The 24,368-nt window shown below is 38.9% G+C and overlaps 1 protein-coding gene and 1 long non-coding RNA gene across 18 annotated transcripts in view; one reads left to right on the top strand and one right to left on the bottom strand.

Annotated features, from left to right (window-relative positions):
• PPFIBP2 (PPFIB scaffold protein 2) overlaps positions 1 to 24,368 on the top strand; it is a 161,640-nt gene that overhangs the window by 50,250 nt on the left and 87,022 nt on the right. For 8 of the 17 annotated variants that reach the window (XM_087951025.1, XM_087951024.1, XM_087951014.1 and 5 more), the window contains exon 3: positions 1 to 121. This exon is cut by the window's left edge and continues 94 nt beyond it. In XM_087951025.1, coding sequence (XP_087807151.1) covers positions 1 to 121 — 121 coding nt within the window. Of the gene's footprint in view, positions 122 to 11,736; positions 11,889 to 12,018; positions 12,293 to 15,464; positions 15,997 to 24,368 lie in introns of those variants that run through there. The other 9 variants (XM_087951019.1, XM_087951022.1, XM_026664807.2 and 6 more) reach the window with 6 other exon arrangements.
• LOC113410312 (uncharacterized) lies at positions 2,091 to 11,969 on the bottom strand. Its single transcript, XR_015746669.1, has 3 exons — positions 11,845 to 11,969; positions 4,822 to 4,895; positions 2,091 to 3,685 (listed from the first exon to the last, which is right to left on the bottom strand). It is a non-coding gene; the product is annotated as an uncharacterized LOC113410312 (long non-coding RNA).

Genomic DNA, 24,368 nt, shown 5'->3' with positions numbered 1-24,368 from the left:
CTTGGAAGATTTGAAGCTAGCGTTGGAAATGCTCAAGGATCCTCAAGAGAAAGAAGCTTTATGGCGCCAAGTGCCAGGGGCTACAGTAGCTTGCATACATGAGTGGCTGGAGGAACATCTGGTAAGTAAAGCAATATATATAGCTACAGGGTATCAACTCCTATAAATGCAGTATTTTTGTTCTGAAATATCAGAAATGTCTATGTTATTACATAGCTACTTATAGTTGTTTTGTATAGGCAATACTACCTGATTAAAAAGCCAAGGGTTAGCACAATGGTTTTCCTTGCGTTTGTATTAGGTGGTTTCAGTTTTAGGATTTCAAGTAGCAATGCTGGAAAAGATCCCTGCCAAAGGACTGCATCAAACATAGCAGCAGATTTGAGGCTTTCACTTGGATGGGCTGCTACAAAAAAGTGGCAACAGAATAGGTAGATGGATAGAGTAATACCTTGGAGCAGGGGTTGCCAACCTTTTGGACCTCAGGGACCACCAAACTCATAATTTTAAATCCCACAGACCACTAATATGAATTTTGACTGACAGTGGCTGCCGGAAAAAAGTCTGCAGGAAAATTCCCCACCCTGTTTTTCGATCGATCATTCTTTATTTGGGATACCGTTTCCAGCTTCGTTCTCAGGGGGAAAGAGAGAGAGAGAGTTTTGGCTTTATGCAAGGGAAGCAGCAGAAGCAGCAGAAGTCTTTCTTTCTCTCCCCCAAATTCTGCCAGAAATGAGTCTTTGCCAGTGCAGCCTCTTGGAGCAGGATGCCTTGCAGAGTCCCAAAGACTCATTTCTGGCAGAGTTTGGGGGAGAAAAAGAAAGACTTTTGCTGCTTTCCTTGTGTGCAGCCAAAAGCAGAAGAAGAAAGAAGCGGGAAAAAAGCAGCCCAGTGGCCAGGCCAGGCATGTGGGATGAGTGGGGCAAGTTTCCCCCTCTGCCCTTCCCCCCCTCCCCTCACTACCTCGTGTTGTTCACAGTGCAAGTGACGGAAGCCTTGTGTACTTGTGCAGCCTGAATTAATTGCTTTGGGGGGTGCTTTGGGGGTGACATTTCTCTGCTGACCACCAAAATTTTCTTGCGGACCACCAGTGGTCCCTGGCCCACCGGTTGGTGACCGCTGCCTTGGAGGTCCCTTCCAACTCTATTATTCTATGTGGATAGAAAAGTAAACTATTGCAAGATATGAGACAGTTTTTGCTTCCAGAACAATAGAGATTATATTTTTTTAAAGTAGTTTCATGAATTTGTCCTCCTCATTTGCAGGGAACTTGGTATGCAAAAGAAATCTGAAAGTTAATACAGTATGTATTTGTGCTTTGAATCAAGTTAACATGCATTACAGCTTTGGAATACTTGTAGCTGGTTTGATATGCTAAGGGCCTTAGTTTCAACACAGAAGTAGTGTTTCATAATGAAGTCTGTAATATTGAGAACTCATGGCACTTGCAGATTTCAAAACACCTTAAAAGATTTTGAATAGGTTTACAAACTCCCGCAACAGAAGAATTTCTAATCTGCATGGTACACTTCCTTAAAAATTGTTAAAAGGCACATACCGTTTTTGTTGTGTTGTATTTTGAATATTACCTCTACCCTCTTAAGCTTTAAATCTGAAGGATTTTGTTCTGGTTAATCCATTACTTAATAATAATATAGCTAAAATTATAAAGTTTGTGTGATTTATTTTATTAATTTTACTTTCCTATAGTTCTCTGTAAAGTTAACTTTCAAAAAATTCTGTGCTTCATTTGTGACCATCCTAATATTAATTATAGGTATAGAGAAAGGAAATTGTATTATTCCATTTGACATCTAATTTGTTGCTCTGAAATAAGCTTGCAAGAAAATGAATGTGTTGTCAGCTAGTAATAGTTTCCTGTACAGGAAATTGTTCCCAAAGAGATGCTACACTTTTTTCCTAATTAATATTTTTCAAACTATCTTCATGTTATCATTGGATGAATTGATCTAAATTAACTGTCTAAAGAGTATATATTTTCAGATATATATTTAAGCTTATTTGCATTACTTCTGCCGATATGTATTCATGGCAATCATAACATTAGGAAATGCTAAGGCACAAATGAATTGGTTCTACTGGTTTATTTCAACATGGTAATGAATCTTCAGCATATAATGCAAAGTAGTATTGAGAGAACTAAAATAAACATAAATCAACTATGAATTCTATACTGTTCTTTTGTTAATTAAAGTATTTTAATATTCATTTAAAATATGGCCAGTTTAAAATCCTATATCAGGTTGGTCAAACAGAATAAAGAAATCTTAATTTATTATATTTAACATTGTCCTAGAACAAGATTCCCTTGCATCTCTTCAAGGTGAAAAGCTTTGTATTGTTCTGATAGATCTGCTCTGCATCATATGAGCAACATTCAGTCATCAGTGTCTTATGATAGAAATTATTTGGAAGCTTCAGAACTGGTTTCATAGAATAGACATTGCTAACTTTGCATTCCCATTAAGAAATTAATTTAAGGGTTACTTTTTAAAATAGGTGGAGCAGTGGTTTTTACAGTTGCACTTATGATTTTTTTTTCCAGTAAAAACAATTAGTGGCAAAAGCTCTCCTAACATTTTTCCCATCATTAGCTTCTTTTCCTCTTTTACTTTGAGGACTGACACATTGTAAATCAAAGTCTGTTTACGTGAGACATCACAGCTGAACTCTCTTAGAATGGGTCTTAAAGTCATACCCAACAGATTTAATTTCTGTTCAGTGAAATCTGGGACGCAGTCTTCCAATTAGCTACCATTTTAAAATTAAAGATGATTCAAATTTGAAATGTTTCATATTCCGCTACGAAAGAGTAATCCATTGCTTTATAATAATGTAGTTAAAATTAGGTTTGCATGATTTATTTTATTTTGTTTTATTTGTTTTACTTTGCTCTGTGCAAAGTTATTTTCCCAAGTCATACCCTTAGAGTATTGTTATTGGAAACCATTTTGCATCCAAGTAGGAAATTATATAAAATGATGATATTAGCAAAATGTTTATTTGCTCTAGAAATAAGTTTTATATGTAACAGTTATTTTCTTTTTCTTGGGCATAATAACTTAATTTCTGGGCAGTACAGTGGTTTGAAATACGTGGGGATATATAGCCCAGATGTTCTCCCTCAATCAAGTTGGTCTCCTTCGATTGCTTTATAAACAAACCTGAAATGTAATGGTTTTTTTTTCTTATCTGCTATATCAACCCCACAGAGAAGTGATATGAAGACAGTAAAATGAGACTTTGTAATTAGAGTAATATCTGCCACCAGTAAGCCTTTAGTTCAAGTAATACCACACAGTGGCTCAACATGTTTAGTTAGTGAATAATCAACAAAACCCGAGGCCAAAATTTCCAGTTACAGTCCTAGTGCTTCATTACAAGTCTCTAAAGTTCAACAGGCTGTTTACCACTTCCCTTTTTATCAACTTTACAAGTATTAAGCATTTTTGTAGATATTTTTAGCAAATATCACTGGATAGCATTTGTAATATTAATGGTAAAAGATAAGCAATATAGTTGTTGCAAAGCTGCTAATGTTCTGGGTTTTTCTTCTTCTGAGTTCAACACTTTAATTTCAGTGTGGAAAAACATGGTGTGTAGAGGAGATGCAGGCAATCTTTCTGTAGCTCAGGGTTCCATTCTATTACTATTTACCTTTGTGCTGGAAAAAAGGTGGAAATCAGTTATTCTTTAATATTACGTTTAGGGACCAAGATCTGAAATTTGTCTCATTTCCTCTCCCTGCTTTTCTTTAGTGTAGATGTGTTTTACACCTTCATTAAGCTTTCAATGCATTTTCTGCTGAAAATCAATGGGAACATACCCACTATCATCTGGCAAACTTTTTTTGGTAGAGTTGGAAAAAACACACAAGGGAGACAACTTGCAGTCCATCAGTTGATTGTTCTTGGCGTGGAAATAGTATGTTGTATAATCACGAAGAGTTAGTTTCCTCTGAATCAAATTATTTCAAGGCAAATAAATAAAAATATGTATTAATTACCTATTGTATAACATATATGTTGCCACAATTCAAGAGATTGTTTTCAAAATAGCAGTATGCTTTTAAAAAGATCCTTATTGAAATGAAGCTTCAAGGGAGAGGTTCAAGTGAAAGCCAACTACAAGGCTTGTGGCCTGAACAAATGTACCTTGCAGATGACTTTTAATTCTTATTGAAATCCCTGACTTTGTTTTAGAAAACCCTAAATAACCCTCTTCTTCAATGGGTTATGCTAAATCTTCTGTGCCATTTTTCTTTTGATTAATTGCTGGGTTTTTTAATCTGTTTTGAACATTATATGCTGCCCATGGTCCTTTTAAATTGGGCAGTCTTTCAGATTACATAAATAAGGTAATGACCAAGACATGAGTTACTGTCACAAGAATATTTATAACTAGATAGTCATAATTGGTAAAGGTAAAGGTTCCCCTCGCACATAGGTGCTAGTCATTTCTGGCTCTAGGGGGCAGTGCTCATCTTGGTTACAAAGCCGAAGAGCCAGCGCTGCCCGAAGACATCTCTGTGGTCATGTGGGCAGCATGACTAAATGCCAAAGGCGCATGGAACGCTGTTACCTTCCCACCAAAGTGGTCCCCATTTTTTACATGCATTTTTCCACTTGCATTTTTACATAATTGGTACACCCAGCCAAAGCTGGGTCAAAGCCATGGCTTCTGTCTCTTGCTTAAGTAAGAGTTCTAGAGTGCTTCATAATCAAGATCTACCTCTTTTGGAGTGAACGCTAAGATAATTACTATCAGCACCAATATTGGAATGCTTAAATGTTTACTTACAAACAGTGTCTCTGATTTGCCCCATCCAAATCTTCACATCCTCTAAGCACCAGTTCAGGATTTTCACGGTCTCACTGGGATGGGGTGATATATAGCGGAAAGGTTGTCACAATCTTATTTCTTTCCCTTACCTAAATCAGTAGCTTTCTTTCCATTACTATTGAAGTGTTGCTATAAAGCAATGCATCTATTTTAATCAATTTTAAAGTTTAGAACTATCATCTCATTTTTTACATAATATAATACAGGGGTGGGCAAACTTTTTGGCTCGGGGGCCGCATTGACTTTTAAAATTTGACAGATGGGCTGGGTCAGCACAAGATTTTTTGGGAATCTCAGTGGCTCCTGGTTTTGCCTTTTCCTTCCCAAGGCAATGCGGGACTGGAGCCGCGCAGAACTGCGCCCGCGGTAGCAACTCCTGACAGCCCCAGCCGGACACCTGAACGGAGCCCGGGCGGAACTGCCTGTTGCTGTTGCCGGCACCGCGGGTCGCCTCCTCCAATCAGCCCGCCCGCCCGCCGGGCTTCCTCCGCCGCGCGCAGCTCGGGCCAGGCGCGAGCGCCCGTGAGTTAAAAGGAAGCCAAAAGTTGTTGGGAAGTTGCTCGGGTTTCCAGGGCTTCAGGCTTAAACTTTGCACAGGCAAAGTTTGCAGGCGGGAGCGTCTTCCCGCCGAGGAGCGGAAAGGTTCGCCCGGCGGGCGGGCGGGCGGGCTGCTTGGAGGAGGCGACCAGCGGTGCTCGGGTTTCCCCTCCGCCGCGCAGCTCGGGCCAGGCGCGAGCGCCCGTGAGGAAAAAGGAAGCCGCAAGTTGCTGGGAAGTTGCTCGGGTGCTGGGAGCAGGCTTTTAAAGTGAGCAGGACCGCCGAGCCGAGAAACGGGCACCAAGGCAGGGCAAGGCTCCACCAGCAGCGGCCTAGCTTTAGGTGGCTCCAAGCAGCCCGCTCCAAGCAGCCCGCCGCCCGCCAGGCAGAACCCTTCCCGCTCCTCGGCCGGAAGACGCCCGCCTGCAAACTTTGCCTTGCAAAGTTTAACCCTGAAGCCCCGGAAAAAAAGGGGATCGGCGGGGACTCACCTTCGGAGAGGTCGCACTCGAAGGTGATTTCAACTCCCAGCCGAGGCCTTTGCAAAGTTCTTTTCTTTCCTACCCGAGAGGGCTCCGCACTGTTTTGCAGCTTTGGGGGCCACGTGGCGCAGGGTAATAGCCCAGCTATTTTTTTCAGGGCCGGGCCAGATTGGACAGACCAACGGGCCGGATGTGGCCCACGGGCCGTAGTTTGCCCACCCCTGATATAATATATAACTTTAATTTTGGAAATATTGATGCTGACTTATATTCCATTGGTGATTATCAGCATAATGAAAACTATTATGGAAATGATGACAAAAAGGAATATTTGAACATGTATAATATCCATCCCACTTACATAAGTGGGAGAGAATTTTTGAGAGAATTTTGGTTGGAAGATATATATGTATATAGCATTTGTGGCATATAACGTTAGTTCCCAGAAGGATTACTGAACTGGAAATAAACTGTGTGATTATTATATAAATCTTATTCTGAGTGGTTTAGTGTCTATGATTATTCTGAACTGAAAGGTCTAAAAATGCATTTGATTGTGTACAATCTATTTTTTTCAAGAAAATGGTTCATTCTTCACTTTACAGTTGAATAACAAAAAATTGAATGGCAAAGAAGGGCTGGCAGGAATTGATGAAGCTGAGAGTTGTATTTTATCCAGCCTTTGGATTGGCCAGATGAGTTATTTCCATTTTTAAGCATTTGTAAAATTACTTTACTTTTCATTTTTCTCTCAGCAAACCTTAGCCAGTTAAAGAAATGTTGGAATGTTTCTGTTTTGTTTTTCATAAGATAGCAGAAACCATATCGTGAGTAATGGTCCATAATACTCAAAATATAGCAGGCACCTCCTAAACTTGGTTTCTTAGGACCAATTATGTCAGCAAAAACAACCTCTAAAGGTTCTTTGGTCTTAAACCCAATCAGTCTGCTTGCAGGAGTAACCTTACTCTTTTCTTGACTACAAGCATTACAGTGTAAATACTTGCTACAGGGTTTCAATTTTACTCCCTCTGACAATTCAACAGTTTGTTTGAGCATTTTGAAATTAATGTGCCCTAGACGTCTATGCAGTAAATGCTTAACATTGTTATAAACTGAGTTATCCATCTTCAACTGGTCATCATGTATTACATATAAATCATTTTTTTAAAGTAGCAGTAACACTTTTACCCTCTTTCTCTATTATACAGTTATCTCCCCTAAAGGTTACTACATAACCAAGATCAACTAAAGCCCTCACTGATAGTAAATTAAATTTCAGTTTAGGTACATATAACATAGTTAAATGTTCGTTTATACAAGAACAATATGCAGTACCTTTACCTGATGCTTTAATCTTCCATCTGTTTGCCAATGATACATGTTGTTTACTCATGGACATCTTTACAAACCTTTTTCTATCTTTAGTAATGCACTGTGATGCTCCACTATCAACAACCCACAAATCATGGTTTACAGTTGAATTGCTAGACATAGCTAAACTAACATTCTTCTTAGCCTTCTGGTGTTTGCCAATATTCTGTTGTTTTCCTTTCTTACAGAATCTAGCTATATGTCCCCTAGTCCCACAAGAAAAACATTTCCTAACAGTATAGGCAGTTGAAGATAAATCCTCTTCTTGTGGTTGTTCCTTCCTCAGTTGGTCCCCATCCAGCCGTCTTCTTGCTTCTTCTAACAATCTTCCAGTTATTTCAATCAATGTCAGTTTATCTCTGGGCAGGACTTCCAGTGAAGATACATAATCATCATAACTTTCATCCAACGAGGAAAGAATGATGTAAACTTGATGCAGCTCTGAAAATATCAGTTCCTTTTCATGGAGCTCTTGAAAAGTTATTTTCATGAAGTTTAAATGAGCTAACATATCTCCACCTTTCAGAAGACGTGCTCTAAACAGTTTATGTGTAAGATGTATTTGTGCACCTACACTGTCACGAACGTAAATCCTCTTCAAATTCTCCCAACACCTAGCAGCAGACTCTTCTCCACGAATATGGACTAGCTGCTGGTCACTCAGTGTTAGTCCAATTATACAAAGAGCTCGTTCGTTGTTCTGTTTAAAGTCAGCAAGCTTCTTGGCATCATCCTCATTAGCTGGATCCCAAGCATTTACATTTGGTGGGTCTTGAACTACATTCCATAAACCTTCTTTACGCAGCAGTAGACTGCATTTCATAGACCAGGAAACAGTTTGTTCCATCCAACCGGGTTATCAGTGATAGACATGTTGAAGTGACTTGAGCCATCTTTACCAGGATAGTAAACCACAATTAAACAGTAAAGAGTTGTCTGTATACAGTACTGTGCATTCATACTAACTCTCAGTTATCTGAGCCTGGTATGGCCTGGGCCCATAACCAGAGTTGAGGTAATTCTCCGTTAGGAGAATGAGCGCATACAGGGAGACGTATAGAGAGTAGTGTTTGAATAATACACATACAGCACACAGATACACTGTACAGTAAATGTAGGGTTTTCCTTTCAGTAAAGGATTAAGCAAAGTTCAAAACAGGCAGTCCAAAAGTCATTCACAGGTAAATCGGTCAGTTTTTTCAATCCAGGGATAATCCATTAACAAATTCCAGTGTCAAAAACAGTTCAGTATCAGACTTACATCAAATCCAATAATATCAGTCAATTAGAAGAAATGGAGGAATAGCAATACTTTCCAACAGAAGGAAACAGAGATACACTCACACTCTTTTCTGAGACTAAGGCTGAACAACCCAGGTTTCTGGCTCCATCTTATGGCCATTTGAAAAACCACACCCAATTGCAGTTTTTGCAATCTCTTAAAGACATAGTACTAAAATGTCTACCCTGGCTTGTATATTTCTAACCCAAATAACCTGTTAGGTGACATATATTCCTAACAGTAACAATTTTTGAATCGTACCACTGTGGGAGCTTAATATATAATCCCTAACCTTATTTAGCTTGAAGATCTTTTGCATTCTTTTGTTGAGAGCCCAGTGATCTCTGTAATTGTACGTGGCAATGAAAAATACTTTATTGCCTCTGGCTACAAATGTTTGGTTCCTTGTTGAAGTGGGCATTTTCCCCACAACATTCCATTCATTTTATGCAGAACTGAGGAGGGCTTCCATCCCTTTTCTGTTCGTGTACATGAAAAGGTTAAAGCTGGAGTAAATAAGAGTACTATCCATACACATTACCCAGAGTCAGGGTGGATTTGATTTAAATCAAGCCAATTTCATTCATGGTTTCAACCGTGATTTAAATCACTAGTAAAAAGGCTTGATTTAAATCAACTCGATTTAAATAAAAAAAATTAAAGAGCAAGTGGCATCTCTGTCCTGCAGCGGCTTCTCTGACTTGCTGTTGACTCACTGACAGTCCCATTCACTTTAATGGGACGGCTGGTGATGCAGCAGTGATACAACAAGGTGGGGGACTTGGCAAGCAGCAGGTAAATGGATGCCCGCTAACAGGCTGTGCCATGATGGATCTGAAATTACAGGTGCTCTTTAAATGTAAGGACTCATTTTTGCTTGTAGTTAGAATCATTATTATTAGTTTCCTGTTCAGCTTGCAGAGCTTGGATTCATTGAATGACTTTACCAAAAATGTAAATATTACAGAATATACAGCCTCATGCTACATAACTAAGCTCCATTTCATGCTGAATAAACTAAATTATTAATGTATTTTAAAGGTAAAAAACTATCTTTAGATAGATGTTTATTCCAAAAGCATTTTATTAAAATAAATTTGATAAAAATTAAAAAAAAATAGATTTAAATTTTAAAAATCAGATTTTTTTTTTTTTTAAAAATTAATAATTGGTTTTTATCCACTCTGCCCATAGTATTAGTTCCAGTGGTTCTACAATAACCTTTCTAAACTGCAGTTCTATGAGAGGTCATGATGGGGTGTGTGTGTCATTTTTGAGCTCTTTGAGATCATCTATTCATTTTTTTTGAGATCATCTATCTATTCATTTCATAAATATGATGATGATACTCAGCTTTACATTTCTACCTTGGTCAATGATGGCGAGGCTAGTGAGATCCTATCCCAGTACTTGAGTTGTGAGGGTCTAGATGGGAGAAAACAGGCTAAAATTGAGGTCCAGCAAGGCAGAGGTAATATTTGTCCATTGGTGTATTTGGGGAGCTCCAGTGGTACCTCTTTATGCTTTTGTCTACACTTACAATGTGTTCTACATGGGTCTGTCTTTAAAGATCACTCAGAAGCTTCATTTGATTTAAAATTAAGTTGTTTATAAATTAATTACTGTCTATTGACTGACTCTTAGTTATGGAACAAATACATTTGGGCCACAAACATATATTGGTTTTCTGTTAGTTTCTGGATACAATGTGTTAACCTACAAAGCCCTCTTTGGGTTTGCACCAGTGGTGGGATTCAACATTTTTTGCTGTCGATTCTGTGGGCGTGGCTTGGTGGGCGTGGTGTGGCTTGGTGGGCATGATGGGAAGGATACTGCAAAATTCCCATTCCCTCCCCACCCCACTAACCTGCCTTCCTGTCCATTCTCCTGTGCAGGGCAACAAAAGAAGATGCAGCTGATCAGCTGGGACTTGGGAGGCAGAGAATAGATGGGGGCGGGGCCAGTCAGAGGTGGAATTTGCCAATTCTCTCAACTACTCAAAATTTCCGCTACCAGTTCTCCAGAACTGGTCAGAACTTGCTGAATACCACCTCTGGTTTGCACCAAGCTCAGGATCACATGTATCTATTAAAATCACCTTGATAGTAGCAGCACCAACTCTCTGAACCAACCATCCATTGAAAAGTAGAGTACCCCTAACTTTAACCTCCCTCTAGTAACAGATGAAAATAAAAGTCTTCCAGAGTACATTGAGTATTTTTTGCTTTTTTTTAAATTTTTGTGCTTCAGGTTTTGTATGCTTTTAACTGGACCATGCATAGTGTTTTTTTTTTAATTATTTCCATGAAACCAGTGTAGAAATGAAGTAAATTAATACCCAGACAGAAATCAATCTGTTCCTTTTCTATTTATGGTTGTCTTTAGGACTTTTGCATATTTCACTTTTTTATGCCATGGAAATTAAGAAGCATATATGGAGAACCTGGTTTTGCTCTACTTACAAGGAATATTCTGTTTCCAGTTTTATGCTGGTTTATCTACATTTGGGCTCAATTTGCTCTTTTGGTTCTAAGCTCTGAGTGCATGTGAAACTCCTCTTTAGTGTACACATATATGGACATGAACCATTAGTGTACACAAACATGTAATATATACTATACATACACTTGCATATATCTACTTAAACACATATTTGCTCAATTAATTAACAAAATCTCTCTTCTAAAATTAAGCCTTGTGGCAAGATAATAGGTGGTGATCTAATACAGCATTCATTCAGTAAAATTTATTTTGCAAGCAAGTTCATCAAGTCCTTCAGCTGCTAAAAACTACAGTAAATTCCTTGTTTGTTCTACAGAAAATTTAAAACAAACTATTCAGTTGTGTTTTACTATTGTTTTTCTTTCTAGGTAGAGTCTAATTTCCAGACAGATTGCTCTTGATATTTGATTGTGATATTATGACAGTGTTGGTGTTAATGTTTTTTTTTAAAAAAACACAACATTGTAAAATGTTCGAGAGACTTATCAGAACAGAATTTTCAAAAGTCATTATAAGACAAAGTAAAAAGAGGCAGTAAAACAAAATCAATTCTGTGAAGGAGTTCATTAATCCATTGAGACATGTGTTTATGTGTGTGTGTTTAGAACACAGATATAAACATCAAAGGAAAGGGAGGGAACTACTTAAAACTTACTGGATTTATGAACTCAAGGGTTAACTCTTGAGAATCTGTTCCAGGAAGTTGCTGGCAGTATGTTCACTGACAGTTTACTTTTGTTTTCTGGCATGGGGAAATGGCCACAGCATTCTTCTAAATAAAAGCACAGTATTAAATCAACTTACCAAGTGAGGAGAGAGACATCCCTGTTCAGTGGCATCCTATAGTTGTAAGTAAGAGCAACAGATGTAAATCACTGTTCAAAATCAAAAATACTAATTTTCTTGTATCCTGAGCGGAAGAAATGAACAGGTGGAGAGGAAGTTTATTGAAGTTCCTCACCCATTTAAGGAACATAGTTTGTTCAGTGTTTCACTGTTTGTTTAAAACCTCTCTTTCTCCAAATTACTTGGGGCCAGAGTGCTATTGTGACCTGAAACTAAGAGGCAGGTAACAGGATGGCATGCGATTCACTGGAATGTACTTAGTCAACATTCCTAACCATGAGAGTACTAAAAAGAGTGTTGGATTAAAGTCTCTGGAAGTTTCAGTTCCTTTGTAGTGAAGAAGAACAGTGAGAGGATCAAGGTTCAGTTATGTGAAACCTGGAGGAGGTCAGTGAACCAGAAATAGGTATGTGGAATCTTTTTAACTATGCTGGTTTTCTCCATGAAAGTAGTGCTGTCAATATTTGAAAGTCAATATTTGATGTGGCATGTCTCTCTTTCAGCTCTTCTTGCATTCATTCATTGCTATAGACTTTCATTTCTTGGTAGGGAGACCTCAATTCGGTGACCTATTTATGAAGGTTGAGACAATGGAAGACATGCTTTGCCACTCAGAACATTATGAACTCATTCTGTATTACAGGCTGTATAGGGGAAGTACATTTTCCCTGAGAAGGGAACTTGACTAGCTATGCTACGATGGTTAAAATTAAATAAACAATTCAAATTAACAATTCAAATGCTACTGATTTTAATTCTACAGTCTGTTTGGGTTCTCTCCTGCCCTTGGGGATTCTATTTAGGCAAAAAATTATAAACAAAATTACTTCTCTACTTCTTGGGCACTCCTCTCAAGTATAAGAGAAATAAGAAGTTCTTCATTTACTGAAATGTTTGAGGTATCACTCACAAATGAGGATGTAGAAGACATATATGACTTTCAGATTACAGTTTGGGAAAGAAAAAATTGTTGGAAGAATTTTCTAAGTTTGAAGTGGGACACACTGCTTAATTAGATTCCCAATGGTCCTCAGAATATATATTATTACATACTATAATAGGTGGTAATATTTTGTAGGGGTTGATAGGTTACCTTTGTTGATGACTGTCAGCATTACTGAATTGTCTACAAACTGATTTTTGAAATGGCAAGCACCATCTATAGTCTGAAAGAAAACTCCCACCGACCCATCTGCTGCATATATGTTATATATTTACTGTCCTGGTTCATTGAACACCTGTCTGATGAACGATTCAATGTTTTTATTTCCCTTTCAAGATGAAGTCATCAAAGATGGTTAGCAGAATAAATGATGAAACAACAAAATATTGTAAAAAATAGATGCCAAAAGCAAAGTTGTACCTTTCTCCTTCATAAGTCTATTAAATCAGTAGTTTGAATACTCTCTTTCAAACTCAACAACCCCATCTAGATTATGCCATGGAACAGTGCTATTTCAAATATTACTGCATTTGAGGAAAAATAGCTTTGCTCTTAAATGGACTGGATGAACAAACTTTATTACAGAATCCAATATGAGCTGATCACCAGGACCAAAGGTTGGTTCTTCCAAGCTTTCACGCTCATGCTAGAACCCATCTTTAGGGAATTTATCTCTTTCCAGACAGAATGCACTGGGCACCATCAACATCCTAATTAACAACTAAAAGCTACACACAACCAGGAACCATATAAATACAACACAAAGAACAGTCCAGTGCACCTCTTCTGGAGAGAAAGAGAAGTTCCCTCATGATGGACACCAGCACAAGTTCAAAAGCTTGGAAGAATAAAATTTTGGTCCTAGTGACTGAAGCAGATGGATCCTGCAACAAACTTTATTAGTTGGAAGCAGAGTCCTTAAATTTATCATAGGTGATCTACATAGTAAATTTGATGCTTTGAAAGCCTTAATTCCATAATTATAAGAATCTGTTTCACTGTTATATGATTCCTCTCCCTTAAAAAAAGGTAGTACTCTAAAACAGGGGTCACCAACTTTTTGGACCACAGGGACCACCAAACTCATAATTTTAAATCTCAGGGACCACTGACCAGTTCTGTGGGCATGGCCTAATTTGTGGGTCTGGCTTGTTGGTCATGTGACTGGCTGAGCATGGCTTGTATGTAAATATTATAAATATTTGTATAAATATTGAATTTTTTATAAAAAAGAACAACTTTTACCCAAAATCAGGCAAAGCAGGCAGGCAGATTGAGTTGCTCACAGAATCATTCAGTGATCCTTCTATCTGCCATTGGCTCATTCTCTCAAATTTGCTTGCCATGAGTCTGCACTGAATATAAAACCTTCAGTCCTAAGGGAGGTTTGGCTGTGCTTAAAAGCAGAGCCGAAGGTCTAAAGACTAGCTAGAAAGCAAGAAATCCAACCATTTCCTGCTTCCTAGCTAATCTAAATCTCCTGGCACAGCAGAACAGATGATGGTCAGAAAAAGGAAAAATAGCGATTTAGCAGGCAAGCTTGCTGGGTAAAGAGTGAGTGGGCGGGGAGGGTTCCTGCGGGCCATGTGGGCTGCGCAGCCTTCTGTTTCTGTGCAGCCTGGATTAATTGCTTTGGGGGGGGTGCTCTGGGGGTGAGATTTCTCTGTGGCGCACCAAAATTTTCTCACGGCCCACCAGTTGGCAACCGCTGCTTTAAAAGGTACTGCTGTGAGACTTGCTTTAGTTTATGTAGTTAATATGCAGTCAACTTCTGATGCACTTCCCCATAACAAAAAGTAACCATCCTGATCAGATAGCAGCAGGAATTATACTTATCATACTTTAGTGGCCTACATTGTATTTACCAATATTTTAGTAGCATTCCATTAGGAGAAAAGAGTAGCTTAGTTGCACAGCTACTAATCTTATATGCAAAAGATTAAGATTTAGACACCCCGAGCAGTTCTGGAGAAGGCCTTGAAGCCTTGGAAGCTTGCTGTCAATCATTGAAGGCAGTATTAAGCAAGATGGATCAAAGGTTGACTTGGAACAAGACATTTCCTATTTTTCCACAAAATCGGCAAATACGTAAGTTTTGTCAAATCAACTGAAAATGACAAATTTTGTAAACTTTGCTGCAATGAGCACTGTCGGTGGATACACAGAGTGAAACTGTTTAGAACATGTGATTATTTTTCTCTATTAATATTTTCCTTTGAATGAATCAAAAGCTAAAGCTAATGGTTTTGCATAGAAGATGAAAGGGACATATCAAAACTACAAGTAGGAACCCACTCTGAGCCCTGTAACCTCACGTGATCGCAACCTGGCTGGAGTGCTCCAGGGCAATACAGTTTTCAGTTGCAGTAGCAGTGAATGAAAAGAATGTTGAGTTATGAATTTGAGATATGCTCATTCATCCCCCACACTTAAAAACAACAACCAAGTGTGGAATATTTGGCATTACACAGACAAAGTCACTTTCCAAGTATTTGTGAAAAGGAGCTACTAACAATTCTCAAGAGCAAGGGCTTATTTTTAGGCTAAAGCTAGCCTGAAATAAACTGGGACTCTGAAGACTGTTCCGATAAACACAGTGTAAAACTGAGACAGGAAATAGAGGGTCTTGAGGGGTAATGAGTTCCAGCCACTCTTGAAACAGAAAGCTAGAGAAGGCATTACTTGAAAATAGTTTCTCTGTGACAGCCTGGCAATTTTTAGCTTGTTACTTTACCATCAAAACGAGAACACTCTCGCTGCAGACTTCAATTGCGCTTACGGGAGCTTCCCTCTTTTCCTTTTTTTTCTGAGTCTACTTGGCTTTAGGTATCTTTTGATGTTTTTAGAACGATATGAGAGCCAGTTGATGACTGATCTCCTCTTTAAAAAAAGCCAGATGCTGCTAGTAGGGGAGGTGGGGAATGCAGCCTGAAGTTTATGCAGTTGTGTATAAACACAGTACCATAGAAAAGTTTAGAGTCAGCCTGAAGGACATATTAAAGTCAGAGAGGTGCAGACATTCTGCAAGCTAGAAGGGAGTAAAGGAGAGTTTGTGCTTTTCCATAACTAAGCTGAAATTGCTGCAAACGGAGGGAAGATCTTTGCAATGGGCCCGAAGCATGGATAGTGAGATTAATATTTACAAACACTTCACGTGGCTAAAGAGGGTAAGTGACTTTTCTTTTTTTTTTTTTTTACAATTTAATGCGTGTATAGGGAGAGAAGACTTAAGCATGTTACATTTTCTGCCACTGTGAGAGAAATTGTTCTACAGTTTGAAACTAGTAGCCTGTGAGGGAGGGGACTGGGGACATAGCCAGTATTCCTTTGTCTTTAGTAAAACTTGCAAGACAATCTAAACAAAAATGATCAAGCAATCCTTTAGCTTGGTGGTGGAAAAAAACATTCTCAATAAGAGCTCAAGTTTGATTGAGTGAGGTGGTCGTGTTTGTTTGCAAAGCTTTCCTTTAGTAGCTTTTGAAAAGATATTGTACAGTAGCTTTTAAAACTAATAAAAGTTCAGTTAATCTGAACAGTCAGTAAGCTAATTAGCTTTCAATGTAGTTTTTTTAGATTTAAACAGTTTCAGACTTTCTTAAGTAGATTAAAATGTATTGATCCCAACTGATTTTAAATCCACTTCATTTTGTAATGTAATGTTTAATCTACTTAATACTGTATGTTTTATGTACACTAATGCTGGAAGTATATTCTGGGTATTTCCTCTAGTTCGGGACTGTATTATTATCTTTAATGTTGCAGTTAAGATGCTGTTCACATGAAGTATTCTTTTTTATACTATTTAATTTTAAGAATGTAGAGGGGATCTGCATTATTTAGATTCAGTCTTCACTTCATTCCGTATTATTTGTCACTGAAGTTTACAAAACTTTTTGGTAAATTAATATTGGATAATATTAATATTAATATTAATTGGATAATAATGGATTTTTGTATTGAGGAATTTCATGCTGATGTTGAATATATCTTTTCATTGGTAAATCCTGTTGGAGTCGGAATTTATTCCTAAGTAAGTAGATGTAAGATTGCAGCCCCATGTCTATAATTCTGGAATTTAAAAAACAGACTTTAAAAAGATTTTTCTAAAGGGTGGATGGGTGAGTTAAGAGAAGAGATTGCTCTTTTAAATGAACTTGTTAACAAATGAGCTTAAGAGCACTTTCCAGAAAGCTGTATAATAAATGCATATTAATTTCTTGTTTACTATGACAACTAATTCTCAAAGCCATGGGACAAACTGGGATTATTTCTCAATATACTTTATTAAATATACTTATTCTCTTATTTCTGCTCAGATTCTGAGGAAAGAGAAGTAGGATGAAATTTTTGTGGTTTTGGTTTTATATAGAAGGCTTTTAAGGAAGAAAAGATTCTTAAAGAAAGGGCTGAGAAGAAAAACTATGTAGTGGGGCAATAGTACATGAAGAGAATTCAAGGAGAGAAGCAACCTAGAACTAAGGAGAAATTTCCTGACAGAACAATTAATCAGTGGAATTACCTGCCTCCAGAAGCTGTGAATGCTCCAACACTGGAAATTTTTAAGAAGAGATTGGAGAACCATTTATCTGAAATAATATAGGGCTTCCTTGTCTGAGCAGGGGGTTGGGCTAGAAGACCTTTAAGGTCCCTTCCAACTCTGTTATTCTGTTATTCCTCCCAGAGGGGGAAAAATATGATTTGAATGAAATTTCACAAGCTCCTTTGATAAGTTATCATATTTTTGTTGAAAATTCATTCCACATTGATTTTTTTTTTTAATGCCACATGATTACATTGGTGCTGCATGCTTGGACACCAGCTGTGGTGGTAAACCGATGCTCTATGGCTGGTAATAAAAGCTCTACTTCCTCCAGCCCAGGGTGGGAGAGGGAAAGGAATTGAGCTGGGCTTCTATCCACCCTCAGTGGCATTTGCCAAAGCAGGCTCTAATTTCAAAGAGAAGGAAGTCTTGGGCTGGGGGAGGAGGATTCAAAGGTGATTTCTGTTCTGATGTTGCAAGATTACAAGTTTGCTATAAGAATGAACTGAAATAAATAATCTAAAACCATTCATATATTCAATGGATGAAATAGATTTAATGGATGAAGTAGATTAAAAAACATAAATCTGCTTTACTTGAACAAAAAGAAAGGCTTATGTAAGATTTCATATACATCATCAAACCTATGCCCAGAAAAAAGCAATATTTTCCTGAAAGCGTTCCAAAATTACTTTGAAAACTAATGTCAGAAAGTGCCTTTGCATACCAGCATATAGAAAGGCCAAGTGACAGGAGTCAAATAATGACTTTTTTTCTTTCACAAGAGAAGCATAGTAAAATAATTATGCTAAAAAAATAGTAAGAAAAAAAGGGCATTACTTAACACAGGCTTGTCCACCTTAAAAAGATCACATGTGATGCAAATTAGCCACTTCCTTATTTTGCTTTGTGTTGCATTACTTTTATCAGGCACTTTCTTCTTTCCGTATGTTTATCAAAGCATGAAATCTATTAAGTCAAAGCAATGGACCAGTCTAGAATAAGCCTTGGTTAACATATTGTCAGGCCTGGGCTTTTAAAACATGATATGCTAAAAGAACTGTAATTGTCTGTTTAGTATATATAACTGTAGGCTATAAAACAATGGTGGCTAACCTTTTTGGTCTCCTGTGCCAAAAATTGTGTGCGTGCTGGCGCTTGTGCACTTACATGCCAGCACCCAGAAGGCAATGCGCCCCCCACGCCTCCTGCGTATGCATGCGCAATCCTCACGCCCCTCCCTTACCTGCATTGCGCCTCACAGGTGATTTTCTGTTGGTTTGAGGCCTTTTTCAGCCTCCCAGAGTCTTGAAAAAAGCCTCTGCAAGCCGAATAGGCCCATTTTGTCACTTCTGATATAAACAGGTAGTGACAAAATGGGCTTATTCAGCCTGCAGAGGCTTTTTTCCAAGCCTCTGGAAGGCCGAAAAAGGCCTCAAACCAGCAGAAAATTAGCTGTGAGACATGCACATTTGCAGTGAGTTAAGTTTGCCCGAGGCTCGTGTGCCGGCACAAATGGCTCTGCATGCCACCCGTGGCATGTGTGCCATAGGTTCGCCATCACGGCTATAAAAGGTCACCTTACATAGAATCATAGAGGTGGTATGTCCTGCTAGATAGACTAGATCAAGAAACCAATTCCCTATAGGTCAGGACTACTTTTATCATAACAGCTATGATAACAAAATCTAGCAAGTTTGAACATTATTTTCCCCCTGCACCGCCTTCCTGTGAACTTGCCTGGGACAATTTTCTCAAGTTAATTTCTTGGCTCAAGCCCTGCTTAACTGACCATTGCCTTGATACTGAATCTTCTTCCTGTCTTTCAACAGATCTTCACTTCAATGGTGGGACACTTGGTACAGTATCGCCAAGTATTTCTCTATATTTGAAAACAGGATCATATTTCTCTATGATAAACTATGATTTTCACTTCAACTTAGGCTGCCAGTAACATGCTAAAAACAACATTCCATGTCTTTATGTACTCACAGTGGGTCAACACAAAGCTGTATCAACAGGGATCTCCCCATGTAGAGAATGATATTGCTGTGCACAGCTAATTCTCTGAATGTAGCTCAAACCAAGGGGAAAGATGTTGGCTTGGTGAGTTGACAATTAGCAAGCTGATGATTGAGATACTTCCCATAACTTTGTCCCACTGGGTAAGAAAGATGCAACTTATACTGTTGTAGAGCGGCGGAATAACCTGAGGCAAACTTGGAGCGAACTTCAGCTTTTACTTTATTGAAACAATAAAGGGTTGCCGCGCTACCGCGCTAACAAGGCAGCCAGCTGGCGAACAACAGCTGATGCCGTTTGACAGCTCCCTTTTATAGCCGGCTGTCAAACGGCATCAGCCAATAAGGAACGGTCCGTGTTCCCGCTGGAAACACGGACCGGAGTGAAGAACGGAAGCTTTATGAGGCAAGAATGAAGCGTAAAAGTTAAGAAGTCCTAAAAAGGCCTGGAGCTCAGTTTTGTTAGTTGGCGTGGGTGCCTCCTGAATAGCCCTTACTTTGGATTCGATTGGGTGAATACCAGAGGCGTCAATTCTGTATCCCAAAAATTCTACCTGTGGGGTGGCAATAGTGCACCAACAGGCTAGGGAGGGCACCATCCACCATCACTAAAGGCAAGTGACCTTTAAAATTTTGAAATTGTACAAAAAAACTTACCTTTTCCGATGACTGGGATGGTTCTGCCTTGGTAGTTGCGTAGGGTTAACTGGCAGCCGAGAAGCTTCTTCTTAGCCATTCTGGGGAGTAGTTGTTTCAAGGAGATGATGGACAGTGCTGAGCTTCCATCCTGCAAGCTTTTCCTTCTATCGAAACAAAAACACTAATTTTGTTAGAGCCTTTGTTAGTCAGCTTGGCTTGATAGCAGGTAAAACAGTCTTCAACTTGTTTTTGGAAATGTTGGGTTGTCTGAGGCTTTGGGGCAAAAGTCTTTCCTGCTTGACAGATCCTGGCTAAATGACCCTTCCTTTGGCATTTTAGACAAATGGCATTCCTGAACTTGCAGGATGCCCTGAGGTGGTTTCCCCCACAGCTTAGACAAATGGGCTGATGCCGTGGAGGTAGACTGGGGTTTGGCCTGTTTTCCCCTTGACTTTTTTTTGCTGCCTGAGGCGATTTACATCATTAGCCTCTTCAGAGCCTTCTTCTGAGGAGGCTTCATCGTAATGGATTTCCCTGAATTTCTGCTGCTGAAAGTGCAGATAGTTCAGCACTTGAGACTCTTCAATTGCTAAGTTAAAGGTTAAATCTCTTTTAGCCAATAGACGCCTTTGTAGCCTTAAATCCCTGACTCCACAAACTAGTTGGTCTAATAACATGTCTTCCAGATAGTCTCTAAACCCACAATGCAAGGCAGCTGTTCGTAGGGCAGCCATGTACCCACTAATAGTCTCTCCCTCAGCCTGAATCCGTCTCCTAAAAGCATGACGCCTGGCTATTTGGGATGGTTTAGGGGAATAGTGGTTGGAAAGAATTTCCTGCAATTCTTCCCATGGAACAGTCTTAACTGAACGTGGAGCCAATAATGCCGTAGCAGTGTCAAACACTGTGGCTCTGCAAAAACTTAAATAGTAGGACTTTTTCCTATGGTCGGAAATGTCAGCAAGGTCTATGGCATCTAGAAAACAGTCAAATCGGTTTCTGTAGGACTCCCATGTTTCCGCTGTCAGTCTGAAAGGCGGGAATGCAGGGTTCGAAGTCATCTCGACTCAGCGGTGCCATGTCTTTCGAAGAAAGTTGAAATTAGCGCTCATGAATAGTGACAGTAGCTCTTAAAGTGACATTCAGCTCGGTAGTGACTTCGGCTCTTTTTGTAGTGACTTCGCTCAGCGATTCTTTGCCCGGTTGCCTCTTATAGGAATCCCGCCCTCGTCGCCAGTGTTGTAGAGCAACGGAATAACCTGAGGCAAACTCGGAGCGAACTTCAGCTTTTACTTTATTGAAACAATAAAGGGTTGCCGCGGCTGCTGCGCTAACAAGGCAGCCAGCTGGCGGACAACAGCTGATGCCATTTGACAGCTCCCTTTTATAGCCGGCTGTCAAATGGCATCAGCCAATAGGAACGGTCCGTGTTCCCGCTGGAAACACAGACCAGAGTGAAGACTTCGGTGAAGGCTTAGTCTATTCCGAATGCCACATATACGCTACAATGTTTTCATTGGGAGTGCCTGCAAATTATTGTTATTTACTTATTTATTCAATTTATATGCTGTTCATCTCACCTGGAAGCAACTGTAGGTGGCTGAGGCTTCACCCATTTCGAGAAACCTGTGAGGCAACAAAATAATTCTTGTAGAGCAGTAGTAAATAACTTTTGAGGAAGCTGAGAACCACCCTTTCGTATGGGTTATCTCCCCTACCCTCCAAAAAAGTGAAGGATGAGTCAAAGATAAATATTGTCATTTACATTTAAATGAAATATAGCATGTTTATCCATTAGATCTGCATTTAATGAGTTTATCTTTTTGTTACATCAAAAATTACAGTATTTTGAAATCTTTGGGGGATGCATTAAGCTCTGGGCCTCAGGCAGTATATCCCATTGTAAAATGGGAACCTTAAAATGGTTCCCCTACATGAGCCAAATCACCTCTTTAGGAAGCCTTGCCCCCAATGTGACACCCTTTCTGTCTAAAGGAGAAGAGATTGAATGGAGAAATTTGGTTTTGGGGATGAATCCTTTTGCTTCCACCTGGCTTAGAGCTATTAAGTCTTTCTTTGGGAAAATATAAAGGAAAACCAGTAACAGACAATCATCAGTATTGTAGGTAAACATACTAATGATATGTTTGGTATATGTGACGTAGTCAACTCTTGTGAAACCTCTCTCTATACTTTTTATCAGATTATTACATTTATGATGGCACGATTCAGAGTAAGATTTTGAACTCTCCAGAAAGTCAACATTATTCAGCTGGATCTTGGTTTTCTCTTTCTTGACATCAGAAATGTGCTGAAAAGCTCAGGCAGCTGTTCCTAACTCCATTTCTTTTCAAATCTGAGTGTGTATTAATAAACCAGATCACAGCCTTCAAAATGATGAGCTACTAAATAAATAACTGGATGACCACATTCTCTTGTCTCTGCTCTGCTTCCATCTGCCACTTTTCATTAACAGAATGCCACAATGCACTGAACATATCTCAATGTTCTGCTATATCTTTTCTGCACAAGTAGTTGCATTTAGGGCACATGGGTTTTATTAAGTATTCAAGGATAATGATACCGCAAAAGCAAAGCAGTCTGTTCTGATGATACAGCTCTCTTTTATAGCTTGGGTAGTTAACTCAATCTGACGTTTTTCAATATCTTGCATATAAACATTACTTTGCTTAAATAAGTGATAAGCAGTTGTACTGAACAAAATCTGACTAACCTGCTTCATATCTAGACCCTTAGCTTGTTTAGGTCCAAAGAGCAGCCAGTCTGACCCATGTACATTCTGAAGTCATGTGAAAAAAAGAATTTCCCCTCCCATTTTCTAACATATTTTTGTTTAGAACTGTTGCTGGCGTGTTTTATTAGAGCAGGATAACATCTGCAGGAAAATATAGACTAGTGTTGGCGAATCTTTTCAGCACCAAGTGCCGAAACAGGAGCATGCGCGCGCATGTGGAGGAGCACTGGAAAACCAAAAGAGCAGTTCACCGGCATGCATGGAAGTGCTGGAAACTGGAAGACCGACAGGCAACAGCTGGTGTGCCCAGAGAGATGGTTCTGCGTGCCACTTCTAGCACACGTGGCATAGGTTTGTCTTCACAGATATAGTATAGTACCCCAATTTTTGTAAATTGTTTCACCGTAACAATCTTGCTTAAGTTATTTTCATAGCATATTCCAAGCCTCAGTAATCCTTTGCCAGTATAATTTGACTGAACACCAACAACTTCTACCTACCCTGTTCCTGATTTCTCTAGTGACACTTCCTACTACACTAATGTATACCCCTGACAATATGTTCCAATTGTAATCTAGGAGAATATTGCTTCCAAGATAAAAGAAAAGTAACACAGACACTTCTCATGTTTAAGAGTTTGTGTGATGGAATGGACAACATGTTGGACTAGGAGCAAGGAGATCCAAGTTCTAGTCCACCTTCACTTGTGGAAGTTCACCAGGTGGATTTGAGCCAGCCATTCTCTCAGGGCATTCTGTCTGATAAAGTTGCTGTTACAGGGGAAAATGGATCTTAGGCTGAAGGGCATAACAATTTTTTAAAAAATACTAAAAATGTGTGGGCTAATTAGTTTCACTCAGCCCAGTCCATGTCACATGATTCTTTTATGGGGATAAAAAGAGAAAGAAAGATGGATATAAATCTAATGCATAAATAATCCACACAATAAGGCAAAAGAAAAGTTAATTAACGATGCATCAGCAACGAATGAAGGAGAAGGGCTAAGTAAAATCTAGCAGAATTGAAATTGTATTGTGTTTACATGAAGTAATGAAGTGTAATAAGGAGTCAGAGGAAGGGTGGGGAAAGAGAGGAACTGAAAGGCAAATGAACTAATTGTAAGAGAATTAAGCAAGAATGAATCAAGTGAGAACAAGAAATTGAAAAATAACATAGTGGTTTGCAAGAAAAAGTGCTGTCATGTATAAAACCAGCCCAAAAGGGAATCTGTGAGACAAAGAGATTTTTTAAATTTGTTTTATTATTTTATTGTATAGACTAAAAGGGCAACCTAAACCCAACAGTGTGATTCTGGGCAGCATACAACAGAAAAACAATAGCAAAAACAGTAAACCAAAAGAACCACATAGCATTAAAGCATAATGTGTTAATGGCAAACAAATACAATAATGAAAACCATTACTGACTGTGGTACTAGTGTATGAAAAAACAATATTGGTGTGTTGGTGTATATGTATAATTCTTTCCATCTTCTGTGATCTTGCTTCTTTTTTCATAGTCTCTGATCCATTTTGAAAGAACTGTTGATTGGCAATTAGAACCAGTATCCAGTATTCCTCATCC

The sequence above is a fragment of the Notechis scutatus genome, chromosome 1, assembly GCF_049901735.1.
Source record: "Notechis scutatus isolate UNSWTSFEM ecotype Mainland chromosome 1, rNotScu1.2, whole genome shotgun sequence".
NCBI classification, from domain to species: Eukaryota; Metazoa; Chordata; class Lepidosauria; order Squamata; family Elapidae; genus Notechis; species Notechis scutatus.
The sequence above is the reverse complement of the archived record's forward strand: the minus strand, read 5'-3'. Positions and strand labels throughout refer to the sequence as shown.